At 47.0% G+C, this 23990-nt stretch overlaps 1 protein-coding gene across 2 annotated transcripts; it reads left to right on the forward strand.

Annotated features, from left to right (window-relative positions):
- Positions 1-1165: 1165 nt before the first annotated feature.
- On the forward strand, positions 1166-16275 carry LOC120317380 (segment polarity protein dishevelled homolog DVL-3-like). 2 transcript variants are annotated; one of them, XM_039363949.1, is made up of 8 exons: positions 1169-1480; positions 1687-1763; positions 2858-2925; positions 5011-5061; positions 5178-5327; positions 9477-9608; positions 14536-14703; positions 15752-16275. In XM_039363949.1, the coding sequence occupies exons 1-8, from the start codon at positions 1421-1423 to the stop codon at positions 16006-16008; spliced, it is 963 nt and encodes a 320-aa protein (XP_039219883.1). In that variant the 5' UTR covers positions 1169-1420; the 3' UTR covers positions 16009-16275. The 2 variants fall into 2 exon arrangements, with proteins under 2 accessions (XP_039219884.1, XP_039219883.1); XM_039363950.1 differs by lacking the exon at positions 5011-5061 and having other exon boundaries at positions 1166-1480.
- The last annotated feature ends 7715 nt before the right edge of the window (positions 16276-23990 follow it).

The raw sequence follows: 23990 nt of genomic DNA on the forward strand, positions 1-23990 counted from the left end.
ACATGCTGTATACATACATATATGTATGCATGTATGCATGTATGTATGTTAAATTTGGATTGCCAACAAAGAGTTAAAGGGAGACTAGTATAGCTATTTCGAGCTACTTAGCACTCATCAGCTAGCCATACCCTTGCTGAGATTCAAACCTGGGCTGCTTGCACGTTAGGCAGCTGTTTTAACCTCTAGGTTATTTCAGAAAAAGAAAAAAACACTATATATATATGTGTGTGTGTATGTGTGTGTGTGTATGTATATGTATATGTGTATGTATGTATGTGTATGTATGTATGTGTATGTATGTATGCATGTATGTGTGTGTGTGTATATATATATATATATATATGTATGTATGTATGTATGCATGTATGTATGTATGTTTATGTATGTATTTACCTTGAATGTGCACCCTGTCAGCCCAAATATGGGAGAAAGAAATCTTTCTTTCCCATAGCAACCTATATATATGTATGTATGTATGTATATGTAGGTCTTTGGTTATTCGGGTTTTCTCCCGCGTAAAATTGGAAATGTCTTGGCGACGTTTCGACGAAGTCCCATTCGTAATCTTCAGGCTGGTGTTTTCAGCTTTGTGCTTCAAGGAGTAGTGTGTGGTCTTAGCTGTTTCTTCCTTTTAACTGCCAGTGGGGGTATGAACTGATTGGGTGGGAGCTTGGCTGTGTTCTGATTGGGTGAAGGTGTGTTCTGATTGGTTAGGGGCTTGGCTGTGCTCTGATTGGCTGGGGGGTTGGCTGTGCTCTGATTGGCTGGGGGGTTGGCTGTGCTCTGATTGGCTGGGGGGGTTGGCTGTGCTCTGATTGGCTGGGGGAGTGTTCTGTTTGGGTGGGGGCTTTGTTGTGCTCAGGTTAGTCTGAGTTGCAGGGGGGTTTAAGATACCCCCATTGGCAGTTAAAAGGAGGAAACAGCTAAGACCACACATTGTTCCTCGAAGCACGAAGCCGAAAACACCAGCCTGAAGATGACGAATGGGACTTCGTCGAAACGTCGCCAAGACACTTCCAATTTTACGCGGGAGAAAACCCGAACAACCAAAGACTTACATACAAACACCCGCGAAAACCTCAGAAAACATATGTATGTATGTATGTATATGTATGTGTATAGCATGTGTATATGTGCGTTATGTATGTGTATGGGTAGATAGTTTCTTTTGAGAGCATGCAGCAGAATTTCATTTTTAACGTGGGCCAGTATGCTCACTGTGAAAACATGATAATAAAGGTTTTATCTTACCTTACCTGATCACAAATGATTGGATAGACCAAATAGTGCCTTTGGGCTTGGGGGAATGTTCTAACCGCACATCCCCTTTTCTGCAGAGAAATACAATTTCCTAGGCATCTCCATTGTTGGGCAAAGCAACGAACGTGGCGACGGAGGTATCTACATTGGTTCCATTATGAAGGGAGGTGCTGTTGCAGCTGATGGAAGAATTGAACCCGGAGACATGTTGCTGCAGGTACCTCTTTTATGGAACACTTGAGCTCCCGTTCAGGTGATAAATAGGAAACTTAAGTTAAAAAAGCAGCACAGGTGCTTTGCTCGTGCCTGGAGTAATGCAAGAGCAGTGTTTGTCCACCCTGGCAACTTTTAAGATGTGTGAACTTCAATTCCCAGAATTCCCCAGCCCCGAATTCCCCCGAATTCTTTGATTTATCTTTGCAGGTGAACGACACCAATTTTGAGAATATGAGTAACGACGATGCCGTACGAGTGCTGAGGGAAATTGTGCACAAGCCGGGGTAGGCCATCTCTCCAGCCTCTTTGGTCCCAGTTTCCTTTCGGCGCAGGCTTGAATGGTGTAGTTGTCTGGGCAGAGAGGCAAAGGTTCAGTTGTTTAGCTGTGCCCTCAGGTGGTCGTAGAATTCTGCTCTCATACAATATGGGCAAATCACCAGTTTTCAGCCTTAGCATCTCTGGTATTCTACAGAGATGATAAAACCGGCCTTCCTTATACCGTGTTTCTCCGAAAGCAAGGCCTACACCAACAATAAGCCCTAGCTTGATTTTTTGGGGTGAGCCCTACCCCCAAAATAAGCCCTAGTTTTGGGTGAGGCACACACCTAAAAATCAAGCTGGGGGTGTGGGTGTGGAGCTGCCCAACCCGCCCCACACCCACTTGCAGCCAGGCCTCTCCTCGCCGGCCCCCTTTTTCTTCTGAGGCCTCTTCTGCAGCCAGGCCTGCGTTTTTCAGTCACGGGGCTTTCCGGAAGGCCTGTGTAGCCAAGAACCGAGCTTTGGATTCAAAGGTTCTGCAAGAGCTCAGCAGCCGAGCACCAAGCTATGGATTGAATCCATAGCTCGGTACTCGGCGGCTTAGGCCTTCTGGAAAGGCCTGACTGCAAAATGCAGACCCGAATGCAGCTGCAGAACGTCGGCCCCAGAAGAAGTGGACCAGCTGGGTGGGGCTGTCGATGTTGGAGGTGAGGTAAGGCCTACCCTGAAAATAAGACCTGGTGCCTCTTTTGGAGGCAAAAAAAAAAGACCTGGTCATATTTTCGGGGAAACACAGTAAAATTGTTGTTGTTGTTGTTATGCAAGTGATTGCAGTCCAGCAAATAACAAAAATAAGTGCAGCCAATCTCTTTAGTGAAAGCTGCTCATTCTGGGCTTTGATGGCCCTGCAGATGCTGTTAAGGCTGAATTACGGGCTGTCTTTTCCGTCATGTACTCAAAGGATGTAGGAATTCCTCAAATGCTTTCTGGGACTGGAGTGGGGCGAAGCTGTCATGGTTTTTTTTTGGTTTTGTTTTTTGTTTTGCCCTGAGGGAAATGCCAGCGATGGGGCACGTTATAAAGCAACTTGCAGGATGCCAACCTTTGTGTTTTGCTGCAGGCCCATCACGTTGACGGTCGCCAAGTGCTGGGATCCGACTCCCAGGGGCTGCTTCTCGTTACCCAGGAGTAAGTGAACCTCTGCCTGTAGTTTCTTCGGGTCAGGCATGTACGTGACAAGTCGATTTTATAGAGCACGGAGCTGAAGCGTTTTGTTCAAAACAAAACAAAACAAAATTATCGGAAGACCAGAAGGATCATTGTAGGAAAGCAGATCATTGCAGAGAAGATGAATCTCGGCGGTCCATTTAGAGTCGACCTCAACTTGACGACATGAAATCAGTTAACATGACTGGTGGGGGGGGGGGTGATGATAACCACAATAATAACCTTTTTTTAAAAATTAAAATTACATGCCCCAACTCTCCGTACAAATAGTTAAGAAGATTTAAAAACCCAGAAGTGAATAACAATGACAAAACCAGACGAGACGAAAGAAAGACAGGATGGACCTCCACTCATGTTGACCGCAAACGCATCTAAAGGCCTGACGGTTTCCAATCCCCGTACGGAGGAACAGTCATGCAGGAAGTCCTCGGGTTACGACCACAATTGAGCCCAAAATTTCTGTTGCTAAGTGAGACAGTTGTTAGGTGACTTTTGCCCCATTTTATGACCTGTCTCGTCGGAGATGTTAAGTGAATCATTGCGGTTCTTAAGTTAATAACACGGTTAAGTGGGATCGCCCATTGACTTTTCTCGTCAGAAGGCCGCAAAAGGATCACATGACCCCGGGACGCTGCGACCGTTATAAATACGAACCAGTCGCCAAGCATTTGCATTTGGATCACGTGACCATGGGGGATGCTGCCACGGTTGTAAGTATGAAATACGGTCATAAATCACTTTTTTCTGGTGTGGTTGTAGCTTCAGATGGCGACTAAGTAAATTGTTGTAAGTCTAGGGCGCTACCTGCTATTATGAATATATACAGGTGGTCCTCCACTTACAACGGTTCATTTAGTGACCATTCAAAGTTACAACGGAACTGGAAACAAAGGAACTCATGACCATTTTTCGCACTTAACGGCAGTTGCAGCGTCTCCGTGCTCACGTGATCAAAATTCGGAGGCTTGGCAGCTGACTCGTGTTTATGACGGTCGCAGCGTCCCGGGGTCACGTGTTCCCGTTTTGCGACCTTCTGACGAGCAAAGTCAATGGGGGCATCGCAGATTCACTTAACAACCGTGCTATCCCCTTAACAACTGCGGTGATTCACTTACCGACTGTGGCAAGAAAAGTTGTAAAATGGGAGCAAAACTCACTCAACAGCTGAGCAACAAATATTTTGGGCTCAATTTTGGTCGTAAGTCAAAGACTACCTGTACTTCACCCCCCCTTCGTTTGAGGGTGAAAAGACCAAAAGCCGAGATAAAATCAGTAGGGCAAACCTACAGCTCTTGGAGCGATACGGTTATTGAGATTTATAGGCTTGGTCAATGCTCAAGGCTTGGCAGAAAAGGTTAGCAGCTCCTTGAAAATGCTCCTTTTCTACACGTAGAGAGAGACTTTTGAGAAGTAACTGAGACATTCCCAGGAAGGCCCTGGAGTTGCTTTTCCGAAAGGCCACTGGATCTCCTCGTTTTGTTTTTTCTTGAAAATGCTTCCCATCTCATCCAAGATGAAGCTTCTTGGATGAGAAGCGCAGCGTTTTCAAGGGGGGGAGAAAATCCAGTTGCCTTTCGGAAAAGCACCCCTGGGACAACCAAGAGCTGGATGATTGAGAATCTCCATAAACCAGCGGTAGGCAACCTCGGCTCTTTTATGACCCATGGACTTCAACTCCCAGAATTCCTGAGCCAGCTATGGAGTTGGTCCATGAGTCATAAAAGAGCCGAGGTTGCCTACCCCTGCCATAGACCCTCCTTTTGGCTAAATGCATCAATGGGCTTGTAATGTGCGAGAAAGCCACGGGGATTCTCCCGCTTTCTTCTCTCTGCGCTGCTCTTCCTTCCTTCCTCTTTTGCCTTTCTCCTGCCGTCTTCTGGGACTTCCTACTTGGCGGCTGCTTTCCCGCTCCATCCCAGCTCAGACCAGTCCTTTCCCTGCATGGACGTCCCCTCCCCTGCCTGCTAATCCCTGGGCGCCAGGTGGATCTCTCTCTCTCTCTCTCTGTGTCCCTCTTGCTGATCACCCCTCTCTTTTCTCCCCCAGTTGCTCCCCAGCGAATCTGGGCTGGGCCGGACTCTCCGTGCTCCGATCCGGGTGAGTCCCGGCTGACACTCGGGGGAGGACAGGGCTGCCCAGAGGTTTTTGGGTCCAGCGTAGGGGGATGACGGTTGCGGAGGCGGCCTTCTCACCGGGTCCGTGTTCCCTTTCAGGCGAGCCTATCCGACCCATCGACCCGGCAGCTTGGGTGTCCCACACCGCGGCGATGACCGGCACCTTCCCTGCCTACGGTATGAGCCCATCCATGAGCACAATCACTTCCACCAGCTCCTCCATCACCAGCTCCATCCCGGAAACGGAACGTAAGTTCTTGTGTCCGCGCATGTCCCACTCCTGCTTGGCTTCCCGTCACCTGCACACCTCATCTGATAGGAATCATACCTGGACAGGGCCGAGTTCTCCTTGGTGGAAGAAGGATCTGACCCTCAGTAACTAAGGATTGCTTTCCCGGTAGACTCTGACGTACTGAGCAGGGACGTGGAGTCCCTCTTGAAAAGATGTGCAGGCATCTCAACATACCAAGAGGGAAGTAGAGAAATTCAGACAGTCAGCCAGGAGGAAGTAGGGTAGTCCTCCACTCACGACCACAGTTGAGCCCCAGAGTTCTGTTGCTAAGTGAGACAGTTGTTAAAGTGAGTTTTGCCTCATGCTTTACACGCTTTCTTGGTGAATCACTACAGTTGTTAAGTTAATAACACGGTTGTTAAGTGAATCTGGCTTCCCCGTTGACTTGGCTTGACAGAAGGTCACCAGGTAACCCCGGGACCGTCATAAATACGGGTCGGCTGCTAAGCATCTGAACTTTGATCACGTGACCATGGGGATGCTGCAACGGTGGTAAGTGTGAAAAACGGTTAGGTCGCTTTGTTCAGTGCCGTTGTAACTATGAACGGCCACTAAAGGAACTGCTCTGTAAGTCAAGGACTCCTCGTGGAAGTTGACCTAAATCAGGGTGGGGAATGATGGCCCCTTTATGACTTGTGGACCACTAATCATTTTGACAAGGGTGATCATAGAATCATAGCGCTGGAAGGAAGGGACCTTGGAGGTCTTCTAGTCCAAACACAGTGCTGGGCTGCATTCACAGAGGGAGAGAATCAAGATCACGCGAAGTGTTAATACCACTTTACAAGGCCTTGGTAAGGCCACACTTGGAATACGGCATCCAGTTTTGGTCACCACGATGTAAAGAAGATGCTGAGACTCTAGAAAAGAGTACAGAGAAGAGCAACAAAGATGATTAGGGGACTGGAGGCTAAAACATACAAGGAACAGTTGCTGGAATTGGGTATGACTAGTTTAATGAAGAGAAGGACGAGGGGGGATAGGATAACAGCCTTCCAGTATCTCAGGGGTTGCCCCAAAGAAGAGGGAGTCAAGCTCTTCTCCAAAGTGCCTGAAGGCAGGACAAGAAGCAACGGATGGAAACTAATCAAGAAGAGAAGCAACCTAGAACTAAGGAGAAACTTCCTGACAGTTAGAACAATTAACCAGTGGAACCACCTGCCTCCAGAAGCGGTGAATGCTCCAACACTGGAAATTTTTAAGAAGAGACTGGACAGCCATTTGTCTGAAATGGTATAGGGTTTCCTGCCTGAGTAGGGGGTTGGACTAGATGACCTCCAAGGTCCCTTCCAACTTTATTACTACTACTACTACTACTACTACTACTACTACTATTATTATTATTATTATCCCTCTGGCTATTCCTATAGATGATCAATTAGAAAAGTCTGGTGAGTATCCCTAGACCAGGGGTAAGCAACCTGAGCTCTTTTATGACTGGTGGACTTCAACTGGTGGACTTCAACATGAGCCGAGGTGGCGCAGCAGTTAGAGTGCAGTACTGCAGGCCACTTTAGCTGACTGTGTTCAGCAGGTCAGCGGTTCAAATCTCACCGGCTCAAGGTTGACTCAGCCTTCCATCCTTCCGGGGTAGGTAAAATGAGGACCCAGATTGTTGGGGGCAATGTAAATATATATATACATTGCTTACTGGTGTACACCGCTTAGAGAGTGCTTGCACTTAAAGCGGTATATAAGTCTCATAAATAAATAAATAAATAAACTCCCAGAATTCCTGAGCCAGCCTGGCTCAGCTTGGAAACCTCTCCCTTTCCCCTCAGCATGGCTGGCTCAGGAATTCTGGGAGCTGAAGTCCACGAATCATAAAAGAGCCAAGATTGCCTACCCCTGCCCTAGGGGAACACTAGCTGTGAGAAGGGGGTAAAGCCTTGGTCGGCTCCTACTGATCAAGCTGGGACTAGCTTCCAGAGAGGCGCCACGGCCTATAAAGCAGAGCGGCCGTGGTAAGGGAAGGCAGTACAGATAGTCCACGATTTACGACCGTTTCTTTAGCTGACTTATAACTGGTTCTCACACTTAACGACTGCCTCCCCACGATTGGGTGCTTGGCAACTGGCATGTATTTACAACGGTTGCAATGTCCTGGGGGCAAGTGATCTCCATTGGCAACTTTTTGCACTGGCTTCTGACAAGCAAAGACAATCCGGTGTGTGTGTGTGTGTGTGTGTGTGTGTGTTTGTGTGTGTGGATTTGCTTAACGACCGCATGAATCACTTAACAGCTGCAGTGATTTGCCTAACAAGCACTGCAAAAAAAGTTTGTAAAAACGAGGCACGGCTTCCCTTGCCTTGCTTTGCAACAGAAATCCCGGTCCCGATCGCGGGCATTAGTTGAGGACTACCTGTATTTTGTTTCAGAGCAAGCTTGTGGAACAACATGGGCAGAAGACTTCTTGCCTACTTTGCCTGATGGGTAAGGAAGTGGGGGGAAGTGTGACTAAAGCCCAAGGGAGCCTAGGGGGCACTAGAACAAAAAAGGACAGGATCCTTACTGGAACTATTGTGGCCATGAGGAAGATCTGGAGATGGTGAAGGGATAGCTACTGATTGGGTTTGGGAGAACAGCCACGTAGGACAATTTGAATAAGCCGTGGCTTTTGAGCACAGAACAGTTGACTTGTGGAGTTTCTCAGTCATGATCCAATCTCAAACACGCTCATTTTGAGCTGTTTCCTGGGTTACAAATGTGGTCGAAAAAACGAAGACGGCGATTGCGGTGTGTGCGCAAAAAAACAGATAGAAATTTGGTGGCAGGTTGCCGTGGCATCATCGGTGGGCCTTTCTGGGATGCCTCAAATTTAGCTGACTTCCAGGCTAGTGAAACAAGCCCTGGTCACCTTTCCGGGAAGGTTAGGAATCAAAATTTTGAAGTGAAACAGGAGAGAATTTGGAGCTGGAAATATTTTGCACATCACTGGCTATGGAATATCAGTTTGGCCACGTGAAACATCTGGGAGACCTCAGGCTTGGGTGTTCCTGAAATCTAGGCTGCGTTAACAGAGAGCTGGGCTGCATTAACAGAGGGATAGAATCAAGATCACGTGAAGTGTTAATACCACTTTACAATGCCTTGGTAAAGCCACACTTGGAATACTGCATCCAATTTTGGTCACCACGATGTAAAAAAGATGCTGAGACTCTAGAAAGAGTGCAGAGAAGAGCAACAAAGACGATTAGGGGACTGGAGGCTAAAACATATAAGGAACGGTTGCTGGAATTGGGTAGTATATTTTAATGAAGAAAAGGACGAGGGGGGACATGATAGCAGTGTTCCAATATCTCAGGGGCTGCCCCAAAGAAGAGGGAGTCAAGCTATTCTCCAAAGCGCCTGAAGGCAGGACAAGAAGCAACGGGTGGAAACTAAGCAAGGAGAGAAGCACCTAGAACTAAGGAGAAACTTCCTGACAATTAGAACAATTAACCAGTGGAACACCTGCCCAGAAGCGGTGGATGCTCCAACACTGGAAGTTTTTAAGAAGAGACTGGACAGTCATTTGTCCGAAATGGTATAGGGTTTCCTGTCTGAGCAGGGGGTTAGACTAGATGACCTCCAAGGTCCCTTCCAACTTTACTACTACTACTACTACTACTACTACTACTACTACTACTATTATCATTATTATTATCATTATTATCAACTTGGCCTTGATCCGATCACTTCCTGTTTGGGGGAAATGAAAAAAAAAAAAAATCCCAGCGCAGCTGTCCTTAGTTTTTTAAAAGAAAATTCAAAGTAGAAGAACAAAGCAGTTACAAGTCATGTCAGGCAGAAACAGATCATTTGCTGAATTTTTTTTTTTAAAAAAATGGTTCCTTGGGAAGACCCTTGACTTCACAGCAGTTTTTGACCTGCACCAGAGGTTTAAGAAAGAGTCCTATTCAGAGGGAGACTGTCGATCCCAGTGGCTTCTTAGGAGATGCCTATCGGTTTCCCAGCCTCCATCTCTCTTGCAGCCTTCCCCAGTTCTCTATTCCTTAAATGTGTTGGATTCCCAGGATCTCTGGTTGACAGATCTGGAGAACGTCGGAATCTGTAGGCGGTGCTCAACGTGCATTCCTCCACCTTCCTTCCTTCCTTTTGTACAGGTCTTGATGACTTTCACCTCTCCATCCATAGCGATATGGCCACCATTGTCAAAGCCATGGCCTCACCGGAGTCGGGCTTGGAGGTGCGTGACCGCATGTGGCTGAAGATCACCATTCCCAGTGCCTTCATTGGTAAGGCTGACTAGAGGAGCCCGGGGGAGGGTGGTGATTGAGAGCTGCTAAGCCAGGGCTCTTCAAACTTGTCCCTTTTAGGACTTGTGGACTTCAACTCCCAGAATTCCTCAGCCAGGCACACGTGCCTGGCTGAGGAATTCTGGGAGTTGAAGTCCACAAGTCCTAAAAGGGACAAGTTTGAAGACCCCTGGGCTACGTCTTCAGTGGGTCTCTCAAATAGGTAGCTGGAGTGCATAGACAGAGACAGAAAGATAACCAATGCATAGACAGAGACAGAAAGATAACCAGTGTTGCTGTAGAGAGCAGAGGTGGGGAACTACACCAGAATTCCTGAGCCAGCTAGGCTAAAGAACAACTGAGGAATCTGTTCATCTTTAGGTCCTCCTCCACAGAATTTTGACAGCCAATTCCTACGTTCAAATTGCTTCATGTCTGCCACCTTAAAACCACATCCCTATAAAGAAGTTTATAGAGAAGATATTATAGCCATATTGTAGGTGGAGGAGGGGGTTCAGGCTAAGTCTTGTCTGAATTGCGTGCTGAGTTTCTTTCTCCTTCATCATTGTCTCTGTATTCCTGTGTCTGTCTGTCTGTCTGTCTGTCTGTCTGTCTATCTATCTATCTATCTATCTATCTATCTATCTATCTATATCCTATCTATCTTTCTCTCTCTCTCTCTCTCTCCATTTATCTATCTGTCTCTATCTATCTATCTATCTATCTATCTATCTATCTATCTATCTATCTATCTATCTATCTATCTATCTATCTATCTCTATCCTATCTATCTTTCTTTCTTTCTTTCTCTCTCTCTCTCTCTCTCTCTCTCTCTCTCTTTCTCTCTCTCTCTATCTATCTATCCCGCCTTTATTAGTTTCACAAATAATTCACGGTGGCAAACATATTCAACACATCTTCCTCTTCCTATTTTCCCCACAACAACAATCCTGTGAGGTGAATTGGTCTGAGAGGGCGTGATTGGCCCAAAGTCACCCAGCTGGCTTTCATGTCTGAGGCGGGACTACAACTCCCTGTCTCCTGGTGATTGGCCCAAAGTCACCCAGCTGGCTTTCATGTCTGAGGCGGGACTAGAACTCCCTGTCTCCTGGTGATTGGCCCAAAGTCACCCAGATGGCTTTCATGTCTGAGGCGGGACTAGAATTCATAGTCTCTTGCTTTCTCGCCTGGTGCCTTTAACCACTAGACTTTTCTATATATAAAAGAAGTCAACAAGAGAGTTTGTTTCTTGCTTTCCTTCTTGCGCTGTGGTATGGAGAAATGGACACAGGAATCGAGTAGAATCTGACACGAACAGAACAGTTGCTTCCTGCGATATGAACTTTGTGCTCCCGTTAATGCTTTCCAAGATAACCCTTGTGTGTTTAGCAGCAGAATCCCTCTGCTGAGTCATGTTTCATTTGTGGTTGAGAAGGACACCCAGTTCCTTTTCACATGTATACTTCTGTCCAGATTTCAATATTTTGTCCTGTTAAATTCCATTCTATTCATTTCAGTCCATCGCCCGAGCCTGTCTAAAGCTTTTTTTAATCTCTGTCTTCTCTCATTCTCTTCTCTCTCTCTCATTCTCTCTCTGTCCTGTCTCTTTCTTCTCTCTCTCTCTCATTCTCTTCTCTTTCTCTCTCATTCTCTTCTCTTTCTCTTTCTCTCTCTCTCTTCTCTCTCTGTCCTCTCTCTCTTCTCTTTCTCTCTCTCTCATTCTCTCTCTGTCCTCTCTCTCTCCTCTCATTTTCTCTTCTCTCTCATTCTTTCTTCTCTCTTTCTTCTCTCTCTCTCATTCTCTTCTCTCTCTCTCATTCTCTTCTCTTTCTCTTTCTCTCTCTCTCTTCTCTCTCTGTCCTCTCTCTCTTCTCTTTCTCTCTCTCTCATTCTCTCTCTGTCCTCTCTCTCTTCTCTCATTCTTTCTTCTCTCTTTCTTCTCTCTCTCTCATTCTCTCTCTGTCCTGTCTCTTTCTTCTCTCTCTCTCTCTCTCTCATTCTCTTCTCTTTCTCTTTCTCTCTCTCTCTTCTCTCTCTGTCCTCTCTCTCTTCTCTCATTTTCTCTTCTCTCTCATTCTTTCTTCTCTCTTTCTTCTCTCTCTCTCATTCTCTTCTCTCTCATTCTCTCTGTCCTCTCTCCCCTCTTTCTCTCATTCTTTCTTCTCTCTCTTCTCTCTCTCATTCTCTTCTCTTTCTCTCTCTCATTCCCTTCTCTCTGTCCTCTCTTCTCTCTCTCTCATTCTTTCTTCTCTCTCTTTCTTCTCTCTCTCTCTCTCTCATTCTCTTCCTCTCTCTTTCTCTTCTCTCTCTGTCCTCTCTTCTCTCTTTCTCTCTCTCTCATTCTTCTCTCTCTTTCTTCTCTCTCTCTCTCTCTCATTCTCTTCCTCTCTCTTTCTCTTCTCTCTCTGTCCTCTCTTCTCTCTTTCTCTCTCTCTCATTCTTTCTTCTCTTTCTTCTCTCTCATTCTCTTCTCTCTCTCTCATTCTCTCTCTCTTTCATTCTCTTCTCTTTCTCTTTCTCTCTCTCCTCTCTCTGTCCTCTCTCTCTTCTCTTTCTCTCTCTCTCATTCTCTCTCTGTCCTCTCTCTCTTCTCTCATTTTCTCTTCTCTCTCATTCTTTCTTCTCTCTTTCTTCTCTCTCTCTCATTCTCTCTGTCCTCTCTTCTTTCTCTCTCATTCTCTCTCTGTCCTTTCTCTCTCCTCTCTTTCTCTCTCTCTCATTCTCTCTTCTCTCTCTTTCTTTCTTCTCTTTCTTTTCTCTCTCATTCTCTCTTTCTCTCTTCTCTCTCATTCTCTCATTCTCTCCTCTATCTTTCACTCTTTTCTCTCTCTTCTCTCTCTCTCTCTCTCTCTCTCTCTCTCTCTCTCTCTCTCTCTCATCTAAATCATTTACCGCCCCTCTCACCTTTGCCTCAGTTGTCAACTTGACAAGCGTCCCCTCAACTCTTTCTTCCAAGTCATTCATAAAAATGTTCGAGAGCATCAGGTCCAAGACAGAGCCCTCCGGCCCGACTCCATGCTTCCCTCCAAGCTAAAGTGGGATCATCAAGGAGCATTCGTTGGGCATGGCTTATCCCCATTGCCCATGATGGTTACACCAGTTTTCTCTTAGTGACATACTCCACCCTTGATGGTCCTGCCCCTACTGGCCTTCCTTAAGATGTTAATGACTTTGCTTTTCCAAGACTCAGTCAGGGTGATGGATAAGCCTTCTGAAACAAATTTTTTGACTGAGTCATTGTGGTCTCGCCTGGGTTGTATCATGTCCCGTTGGTTTCTTGTTCTTAATTTTGTGGGTTTTTATATTCGCTTCAATCTAATTGTTATCCATCAGGAGTCAGAGTCTGAACTGGGGAGGGGACATTTATATTATTTAAATAAATAAATACTCCCCCTTTTGGCTTTTTTTTTTTTATTTCTGGCATGCACAGGTACTTTTGTCCGGTTTACTTTGTTTTTTAATGGGGTTTATATTTTTTGTTATCTTTTGCACACTTCTCAACTCGTTATTCGCGCTTAGCTTTTCTAGCTGAGTTCCCTCCAACGTAGTTTCTGGATCTACTTATTCTCCTTTACTCCTGGCCTCATTTTTACAACTGCTGCACTCACCTCACTGAGTTCTGATTGCTCGTGATTTACTCATTCAAGCTGCTAAGGTTAAGTCCCCACTAGGTTGAATCCATCCATGGATACTATATTTTGATTGCAACATTCAGTCTTAATGAACCTGATTGGGTTTGTTTTCAAGTAAGGGTGGGTAGATTTCTTGAGCATATCCCATACCAAGATTTAAAATGGACTTTCCCCCCCCCCAAAATAATAATGTGTTCTGCATAGAAGTGATGTGTTGTGTAACACATGTGTTTCCCAGCCTTAGCCATTTTCTGTGAATTTCAACTCCCAGAATTCTCAGAGGCAGCATTGCCATTTTAATTCTAAACTGGTACCAATCTGGTCACAATAGTTCATTCATTTCCCGGGAATGAATCTTTTGGAATGGGAAGCAATTCATTGTGAGTTCCCCAAATGGCCTGTCACAAAAAAAAGTTATTTTTTTTCCTATCGCATACACTTTGCTTGGGCTTCAGTGACAAAAAATGAAGGGGAAAAATGCTGTTTTTTCCTCTACAGCAGGGGTGGGGAACGATGGCCCTTTTACGACCTGTGGACTTCAACTCCCAGTATTCCTGAGACAGTCATGAGGGACTTCCAACTCCCAGAATTCCTGAGACAGCTGTGCTGGCTCAGGAATTCTGGGAATTGAAGTCCACAGATCATACAGGGGCCATAGTTGCCCAATCTTTTTACGACCTGTGGACTTCAACTCCCAGTATTATTGAGACAGTCATGAGGGACTTCAACTCCCAGAATTCCTAAGACAGCCGTGCTGGCTGAGGAATTTTGGGAGTTGAAGTCCACAGATCATACAGGGGCCATAGTTGCCCAATCTTTTTACGACCTGTGGACTTCAACTCCCGGTATTATTGAAACAGTCATGAGGGACTTCAACTCCCAGAATTCCTAAGACAGCCGTGCTGGCTGAGGAATTTTGGGAGTTGAAGTCCACGGGTCATAAAGGGGCCATAGTTGCCCAATCTTTTTACGACCTGTGGACTTCAACTCCCAGTATTATTGAGACTGTTATGAGGGACTTCAACTCCCAGAATTCCTAAGACAGCCATGGTGGCTCAGGAATTCTGGGAGTCCACAGGTCACAAAGGGGCCATCGTTCCCCACCTCTGCAGAGGAATAAACCCTACAAGCTAATGACAAGGCCCCATGTCATGCTGAGAATTTCTGTAGCCGAGGTAGGCCTCAAAAGCTGAGCACCCCCCAGTGCCAGCGCTATCCTAACCACCATATACCGCCTTCCATTTGTCGTTGCCTCACTTTCTTGTTCGGTCTTGCTTGCTTCTGCCCCTTGCCAGGGTCGGATGTGGTCGATTGGCTGTACCATCATGTGGAGGGCTTTACGGACCGGCGAGAGTCTCGCAAGTATGCCAGCAACCTGTTGAAGGCTGGTTATATCCGCCACACGGTCAACAAGATCACCTTCTCGGAGCAGTGCTACTACATCTTTGGAGACATCTGTGGAAGTACGGCTTATAATCACGGCTACGGGCTAGGAAGGAGGGGGAGGCCCAAAAGCAGGAAGTCCTCGAATTACGACCCCAAAATTTTCTGTTGCTAAGTGAGGCAGTTGTTAAGCGAGTTTTGCCCCATTTTAGGACCTCCCTGGCCACGGTTTGTTAAGTGAATCACTGCCGGTGTTAAATTAGCAACACGGTTGTTAAGTGACTCTTTTGATTTTGCTTGTCAGAAGGTCGCAGGAGGGGATCACATGACCCCAGGACACTGCAACAGTCATAAATTAGGAGTCAGTTGCCAAACAGACTAAATTTTGATCACATGACCACAGGGATACACCGCAGTGGTCCTAAGTGTGGAAAAAGTGGTCATTAAGTCCCTTTTTTCAGCGTCCTAACTTCAAATGGTCACTAAAAGAAAAGTTGTAAGTCCAGGACCGCCTGTAGTTCAAACTCAAAACTTTTTCATCTTGAAACAGGGAGTTTTGATCATTTTGGAACCATTCCAAGCTGACTGGGATGCTTCTTTTCTTTGTCTGTTTTTTTCTTTGCTTTGCTTGAAAATGTTCCAGAATTCATTTGAACGGCCTATTTGGGTGTTTTCAAGCTGGCTGCAGCCCAGTGATCAAAGCAGAGTGTTTTCAGTTAAAGACATTTTTGCCTGTGAAGTGTTTGAGAAGGAAGGAAGGGGTGATTTAGCAGAAAAAGATGATTTAGCAGGAAAGGGGGGAAAAAAAAAAGCAGACGGGTGATCCCGATGGGCGGGGTGAGGAGTTGCAGAAGGCACCCTTATCCTGAACAAGCGACAGGGAGACGCTGTGCAGAGCAGAGCCCGAGTGGATTGCTAAATCCTGCACGTCTCCTTGTCTTTTTCTTCCGTCTTGGGATGGGGCCACTGATAAAATAATCACAACAAAGGAGAATATTTGTAGCTGAGCGTTAAGCTTGCATGTAACCATCCTCCCCCCCCCCACTGCTAGTCCGCAAAGCCGGGAAGATTGGGGACTGCTGATTTAACCTTTGCTGGGGGTTTTTTTGTGCCTCTTTCTTCTTGCAGATATGGCCAACCTCTCCTTGCATGACCACGATGGATCGAGTGGGGCCTCCGACCAGGACACGCTGGCCCCGTTACCCCACCCAGGAGCGGCCCCCTGGCCTATAGCTTTTCCTTACCAGTATCCCCCTCCACACCCCTACAACCCACATCCTGGATTTCCTGAGCCAGGTTACAGCTACGGAGGGGGCAGCGCAGGTAGCCAGCACAGTGAAGGTAAGCATCTACCATACCTTCTGCTCTGCCTTCAAGCCTGCTAGAAGATGGCGCTTCTTTTGTCTGCCTGAGCTGGGAATTGTACCATGGCTGTCATCCAGGGCAGAGGTCCCCAAACTGTGGGCCGCAGTCTACTACCTGGCCGGGAGCTGTTGGCCACTGGGCCACCTGAGGGGCTGGCCAGCGTGTATGCACTAGCTAGTATCGTGAGCACTAGCATTGCGGCGGCATGCGGACGCCATCGTCGCTGAGAGCGCACACGCCTCCCCCCCACATCGTGTGCGCAATCGTGGCCCCATTCGTGCGTGCGCTTTCAGCCCCCTTCGAGCACACACGTGCGTGTACAGGCATCCCTCCCCTTTGCATTGGGGACCCCTGATCTAGGGCAGAGGCCCCCAACCTTTTGGGCACCAAGGATCGGTTCCATAGAGAGAGGTTTTTCCACCGACTAGAGGAGGTGTGGCTTTGTATGCTGCCTGCATATGGTGGATGGAGCTTTGCTTGTTGGCGGGGTACAGTTGCTGGCATGCTGCGGACCAGTGCCGGGAGTTGGGGACCCCTGATTTAGAGTCTCTCTTTAGAAGTGACCAACTTTAAAGAAAAGATGTAAGGTGACACTCCATCCAAAATCTCGATTGGGGAAACAGCCTCTTCCTTCTGGACACTCAGGTTCCCTCTTAACCAATGAATGAGTTTAGCTTTTGACCATTGAAAAAAATCTCACTTGCTGCATCCTTATTCTAGATTGGTCATTTATTCCAGGATATCCCTATGGACCTTTGCCATTCATTCATTCATTTATCGCCCATCTTGTATCCAACAACTCTGAGCGGCTTACAGCATATAAAAACTAAAAAAAACCATTAAAACCATCAATCATAACAGAAAGAACCCAGCAGGTAAAATAATTACCAGGTAAAATCATTAACACCAGAGGGCAAAAGAGGGAGCCGGACACACGGAGGAGGGAGGTGGGGGTTAAGTTTTAATTCCTTAACCGTCCTCCAGTATAAAGCTGCCCCATTAGGAGCTTTTCAAAGCTGTTCCTAAATTTGTGAAAAAGTCGTGATTGCGAACTGGATTGTTCCCTGTGAGCTGAAAGCCAGAAATATATTATTTATTTTACTCACACATGGGTGGCTCCAAGCGGCTTACAAAATTAAAAAAAAAAAAAAATAGAATAAAACCCCGTAACATCTCTCCCTCAGTGGCAGCAACAACACAGTCAAATGAATCGCTTGAGTGGCCCCATTCGTGGACCCCAGGCCCACTGACAAAAACCACGTTTTTAAGAGACTTTTGGAAAAGCAATCGGGTGGTGGCCAACCGTATCTCGGAGGAAAGTGATGTTCCATAAAAAAAAGGGCCACCACCGAGAAGACCCCTTTCTGTGGTCCCACCAGATGAGCATCCCTAATCGATGACCATTCCTGTAACATACTCCATCCAGGTGGGCCAGGTAGATAACAGAATAACAGAGGTGGAAGGGATCCTGGAGATCTTCTAGACCAGACCTGTCAAACACAAGGCCTGGGGGCCGGATGCGGCCCGTGAAGTGGTTTCATGTGGCCTGCGAAGCCATCCTGGAAACAGTGAGGGAACTGCCCCCCGCTGCCTTGGCCCTGGCCCAGGCCGGCCGGGAGCCAATGCACAATTTTGTGGTGGCCATCTATGCTGAAACGCATTCAGTCTTAGCTCCACAAGGCCGTCTGGAAACAGCGAGGAACCAGCCCCTGCCGCGTCGGCCCTGCCCTCTGGGTGCATGCTGGGGAAGTGTCACCCTTTGTGAGGAATGAAGAAATGCACCATTGCCTGGAAGTGGCCAGCAAATGGCCCTCGCCTACTTCACATATCTGGCTTGATGGGCTCTGGGGGAGGGGTTTTGGCAGGCAGCGGGGCGCTCTCCTTACGTGCTGAGAGGCTGAGCCGGGTAACACAAATCCAAAAAGAAACGCAAGGCCGCCCAGCTCCCAGCCTGCCCAGTTTCAGCAGGCAGCGGGTCGCTCTCCTCACAGCGCCAAGAGCTGAGCCGGGTGGCGCAAATCTGATGAGAAGTGCAATGCTGCCTAGCCCCCAGCCTGCCCAGTTTCAGCAGGCAGCAAGGTGCAAAGTTGGCGAGCTTCGCACCCCCCCCCCCGGCTCAACCACTTGGCACTGTGAGGAGAGTGCCCCGCTACCTCCCGAAACCGGGCAGGCTAAGGGCTGGGTGGCATTGCGCTTCTTTTTGGATTTGTGTTACTCGGCTCAGCCTCTCGGCGCTGTGAGGAGAGCGCCCCGCTGCCTACCGAAACCGGGCAGGCTGGGGGCTGGGCGGCATTGCACAGGTAATGTTGACTCTCACACTGCTCATGGCATCCCCTCCCCCAGAGCTCACCAAGCCAGATATGTGAAGTAGGTGAGGGCCATGAGCTGGCCACTTCCAGGCGATGGTGCATTTCTTCATTCCTCACAAAGGGTGACACCTCCCCAGCTGCATTTCTTGCCTGTCTTTCTCCCTCCCTCATCTCAAATATTTTCCCACCACTCTGTTCTTAGGAAGGAAGGAAGGAAAGAAGGAAAGGAGAGGGAGGGTCTGAGGGAATTCCTGCCTTCGTTCTGCCCTGCTGCCCTTTCAACATCCCCTTGCCCCCTCCTCCTGGCCTATCCTGGGGGTCTCCCACCCTATTGCTAAGGAAGCTTTGGATACAAAGCCAGGTCTCCTTCCATTGGGAGGGAATGGGCCTCCCTCTGACTTTGCCCTCGTGCCCATCATGAGCAACCTCGCTAAGGAGAGCAAGCACAGCAGCAGCAGCCTTGAGGACGTAAGTGCAGCTGGGTGCCCCCTTGGGGAAGTGGGGCTGGGCTTGGTGCCGCAGGTGCTCGAGGGCCAGGCTGGGCATTTGACCTCTGTTGCCCAGGGCTCTGGGCAGCTCGCACCACCATCCAGCCCCCCCCCCCCACATGGCCTGAGAGGAACAGTGAGGCTCCTCCAGTGGGCCATGCCTTGGCACTTGCCCTGGTCCCACCCCGTTCTGCCAGAGACCCTCAGATCTGTCCCACTCCTGCCCAGGCCCCCACAGGCACCCTTGACGTGAATGATGTAGAGCTGGCCACGCCTACCCACTAGGCCACACCCACTCATCCACACCCACCCAGTAGGCCGCACCCACCCTGGCCACACACCCCCACGCCCCTCCCCAGGGCAACCGCAATGCTGATGCGGCCCTCAATGAAATTGAGTTTGACACCCCTGTTCTAGACCAACCCGTTGCTCAAGCAGGAAGCCCTATACCATTCCAGACAAGTGGTTGTCCAGTCTCTTCTTAAAAACTTCCAGTGTTGGAGCATTCATAACTTCTGGAGGCAGGTTGTTCCACCGAATAATTGTTCTCACTGTCAGGAAATTCCTCCTTAGTTCCAGGTTGCTTCTCTCTTTGGTCAGTTTCTATCCGTTGTTTCTTGTCCTGCCTTCAGGCGCTTTGGAGAACAGCTTGACTCCCTCTTCTTCATGGCAAACCCTGAGATATTGGAAGACTGCTATCCTGTCCCCCCTCGTCCTTCTTTTCTCTAGAGTAGCCGTACTCAATTCCTGCAACCGTTCTTCATATAGTTCAGCCTCCAGCCCCCTAATCATCTTCGTTGCTCTTCTCTGCACTCTTTCTAGAGTCTTAACATATTTTTTAGATAGTGGAGACCAAAACTGGATGCAGGATTCTAATAGGGGAGAGGCATTTCTTCAAATCGTCTGGCTTCAAGCCATGTAAGCCGTCTAGAATTAGACCCATGGTGAGAGAAGTAGCAAATAAAGTTTAACGAATTAAATAAATACATGCAAGTGGATTGGGTAGATGGTGGATTGGTTTCCGTTCACTGGGAAATAGCAGTGTCAGATTTATTTATGAAACATGGGTAGCAAGTGAATGAACTCCATCACCATTAGGAACAAACAATATAGTACATGTAAGCAATCTGTTAAATTAAAAACAAGAGACTTTTAAGTCAACACTGATCTTTCCTTTCTTATTTTCTGTCAGCTGCCCAGAGTCATTGGTGAGTGGGCCGAGCTTAGACATTGGAGGAAATAAATGTAGGTGAATCTGTTGAGCAATGATGGCGAATAAAGCTATAGTTTGTAGCAGGGCTTCATTAAAATCGGGTTATAGGGCGAATCTCCTGGTTTTTAGCCTGGTGCCATCACTGTTAGACCGAAGTGGCTCTCCATTTTAACAGCCCTTTCAGCGGTCTGTCTATTGTTCCAACTGGAATGTTTTACTTGTCATATGATTACAGGTAGTTCTCCACGCAACCACGGTTCATTTAGTGCAGGGGTAGGCAACCTTGGCTCTTTTATAACTCGTGGACTTCAACTCCCAGAATTCCTGAGCCAGCCATGCTGAGGGGAAAGGGAGAGGTTTCCAAGCTGAGCCATGCTGCCTCAGGAATTCTGGGAGTTGAAGTTCACGAGTCATAAAAGAGCCAAGGTTGCCTATCTCTGGCCTAGGCCTAGGCTGCTTTATGACTCGTGGACTTCAGCTCCCAGAATTCCTGAGCCAGCATGGGGGAACTATAGCCCCCTCATGACTCGTGGACTTCAACTCCCAGAATTCCTGAGCCAGCATGGCTCAGCTTGGAAGCCTCTCCCTTTCCCCTCAGCGTGGCTGGCTCAGGAATTCTGGGAGTTGAAGTCCACGCTTCATAAAAGAGGCAAGATGGCCTACCCCTGCTTTAGTGAATGTTCGAAATTAAATTGACACTGAAAAAAGTGACCTAGGGCCATTTTTCACACTTACGACCGTTGCAACATCCTCACAGTCACATGTTCAAAGTTCAGACGGTTGGCACTGATTCATATTTGTGACGGTCGCAGCGTCCCTGGGTCACGTGATTCCAAATTCAGATTCTTGCCAATTGGCTCGTATTTATGATGGTCGCAATGTCCCAGGGTTGTGTGATCACCATTTGCGACATTCTGACAAGCAAAGTCAACGGGGAAGCCAAATTCACTTAACAAGCGTGTGACTAACTTAACAAGTGCAGTCATTTGCTTAATAGCTGTGGCAAGCAAGGTTGTAAAACTCACTTAGCAAATGTCTCGCTTAGCAGCAGGAAGGCCGGCCACAATTGTGGTCCGTAAGTTGAGGACTACATATATTTCTTTTTCTTCAATGTCTCATGGTTTTTAAGGCTGTAAGTCACTTTGGGTGGCTTAGAGGAGTGGAAAAATGGAATGTGAATGTTAGCTTGTTAAAAAGAGAGAGAGAGAGAGATAGAGTGTGTGTGAGAGAGATCCTTTTGTTTTCAGCCTGCTTCCAAGCGGGCAAAGAGTTCAAAGTTGTTGTTGTCCAAACAACTTGTGTATTCTTGCTGGAGAACATGCCAAGTCATTGGCCTGTACTTTCTGCAGTGCTCACAAAGAGCTGTAATTCTGTCCTAGAGAATAGATGGACGATGCCAAGGTTAGCCTAACTCTAATCATTTCATCATTTTATTTCTTGGCTCCTTTTTTCTGTTGTGGTGTACCCTGGAAAAAGTTGTTTGATTCACAGCATCTTTGTCTGCTCTGGCTCCAAGGATGGGGTGGGGCACAAATGTCTTTATGTTCTGCTTCTGAGGAATAGAATAGAATAGGATAGGATAGGATAGGATAGGATAGGATAGGATAGGATAATAGGATGAGATGGGATAGGATAGGATAGAATAGAAGGATAGGATAGGATAGGATAGGATAGGATAGGATAAAATAGGATAGGATAAAATAAGGTAGAATAGAATACAAGGATAAGATAGGATAGGATAGGATAGGATAGGATAGGATAGGATAGGATAGGATAATGGGATGGGACGGGACGGGACAGGATGGGACGGAACGGAACAGAACAGAATAGAATAGAGCTGGAAGGGACCTTGGAGGTCTTCTAGTCTAGCCCACTGCTCAAGAAAGAGCCGAGGTGGCGCAGCAGTTAGAGTGCAGTACTGCAGGCCACTTTAGCTGACTGTGTTCAGCAGGTCAGCGGTTCAAATCTCACCGGCTCAAGGTTGACTCAGCCTTCCATCCTTCTGGGTAGGTAAAATGAGGACCCAGATTGTTGGGGAGCAATTGTAATGTATATATATTATATATATATATATTATATATATAGGTCTTTGGTTGTTGTTCGGGTTTTCTCCCGCGTAAAATTGGAAGTGTCTTGGCACGTTTCGACGAAGTCCCATTCGTCATCTTCAGGCTGGTGTTTTAGCTTCGTGCTTTGAGCAGCAATGTGTGGTCTTAGCTGTTTCTTCCTTTTAACTGCCAGTGGGGGTATGAACTGATTGGGTGGGAGCTTGGCTGTGTTCTGATTGGGTGGAGGTGTGTTCTGAATGGTTAGGGGCTTGGCTGTGCTCTGATTGGCTGGGGGAGTGTTCTGTTTGGTTGTGCTCAGGTTAGTCTGAGTTGCAGAGGGTTTAAGATTTTGGGGTTAGGGAGTCGTTTGTCAATAAGGGCAGGTTTCCAAATGGCTGGTAGGCGGGAGGTATCATCTCGCTTGTTCATGCTGTGTGGGCGTTTTTTCTATCTCGATGGCTTCTCTGATTATTCTGTTATTAAAATGTTCACTTTTGGCAATGGTTCTGGTATTTTTAAAGTCAATTTCATGTCCTGTGGCTTTAAGGTGTTGGACCAGGGAAGATGTTGGTTCCTCTTTTTTGACTGAGTTCTTATGTTCTTCAATGCGTGCACTTATTCTTCTGTTGGTTTGTCCGATGTATGTGGTGGGACAAGTGGTGCATGGGATTTCGTATACTCCTTGATTTTCTAATTCAATTTTATCTTTGGGGTTTCTAAGGATGGTGGATATTTTTCTGTTTGTGCAGAATGCTGTTTTGATGTTGTGTTTATGGAGGATCTTACTGATTCTGTCTGTGGTGCCTTTTATGTATGGGAGGAGGGCTTTGCCGTTTTCTTGTTCTTTGTCTTGGATTTTGTGGGGGTTTCTTTTTGGATTAGTTTTTTAATCTATTATTTTCTATGGATCCATTGGAGTTTTTTGGGGGGTTTTTTAAAAAGTACATTGGTGAGGGTGTGTAGTTCAGGGTTTTTTTAGGTGTTGTTCATCAGCTAAGCGTTTTGTTCTGGAGATGAGTGTCTTGGTACAGAGTTGATCTGTGCTGGGTGGTGGTGTGAGAAAGCATGCAGATAGCGGTTTGTGTGTGTTTTCTTCTGGTAGATGGTGTGTCCTAGGGAGCCATTGGATTTCTTGTAGACTAAGACATCCAGGAAGGGAAGTTGGTTGTTAGCTTCGGTTTCCATGGTGAACTGTATTTTGGGGTGTAGGCTGTTGAGGTGTGTGAGGAAGTTGTCCAGTTTTTCTTTCCCATGTGGCCAGATTATGAAGGTGTCGTCTACGTATCTGAGCCAGAGTTTGGGTTTGTGATCCGATTTTTCTAAAGCTTGGGTTTCAAAGTGTTCCATGTAGAGGTTTGCAATGACAGGTGAGAGGGGTGATCCCATGGGTGCTCCTTCTGTTTGTTTGTATTTTTGTCCATTATAGATGAAGTATTTGTTGGATAGGCAGTGGTTGGTCAGATCTAAGATGTGTTTGGGGGGGTTATATTTGTTTTGGATAGCTGTCAAGGCTTCTTTGATAGGCACTTGAGTGAAGAGAGATATGACATCGAAGCTCACGAGTAGGTCGCTGGGCTGTAGCTTTTTGTTCTTTATGATCTCTATAACTGGAATGAGTTTTTTACGTGTGGTGATGGATTCTGCATAGGCTGTAGTTGTTTGGCGAGAAAAATTTGGCTGGTTTTGATAGAGGTGAGCCTATGGAGCTGACTATAGGTCTGAGTGGGTTTCCTTCTTTGTGTATCTTGGGGAGACCATAGAGTTTAGGGCATCTGGATGATTTCTCTCTGGGAATGATTCTTTGCTGGATCTCTTCGCTAATGGGGGAGGCTTTTATCTTGGTTCTGGTGGTTTTTTCCAGGTAGGTGGTGGGATCTGGATTTAGGGGTTTGTATGTGGAGTCTGGGAGTAGGTTGGTTAATTTGGTTTGGTAGTCAGATGTGT

This window comes from Crotalus tigris, unplaced genomic scaffold, assembly GCF_016545835.1.
Source record: "Crotalus tigris isolate CLP2741 ecotype Arizona unplaced genomic scaffold, ASM1654583v1 scf7180000019635.24665, whole genome shotgun sequence".
Taxonomy (NCBI): domain Eukaryota; kingdom Metazoa; phylum Chordata; class Lepidosauria; order Squamata; family Viperidae; genus Crotalus; species Crotalus tigris.

Bases quoted from the DNA above. Each gene is read 5' to 3' on its own strand.
- LOC120317380 (XM_039363949.1), top strand. From the start codon at position 1,421: ATGAAGGGAGGTGCTGTTGCAGCTGATGGAAGAATTGAACCCGGAGAC. The intron at 1,481-1,686 runs GTACCTCTTTTA...TTATCTTTGCAG, and splicing joins CCGGAGACATGTTGCTGCAG to GTGAACGACACCAATTTTGA. The intron at 1,764-2,857 runs GTAGGCCATCTC...GTTTTGCTGCAG, and splicing joins GAAATTGTGCACAAGCCGGG to GCCCATCACGTTGACGGTCG.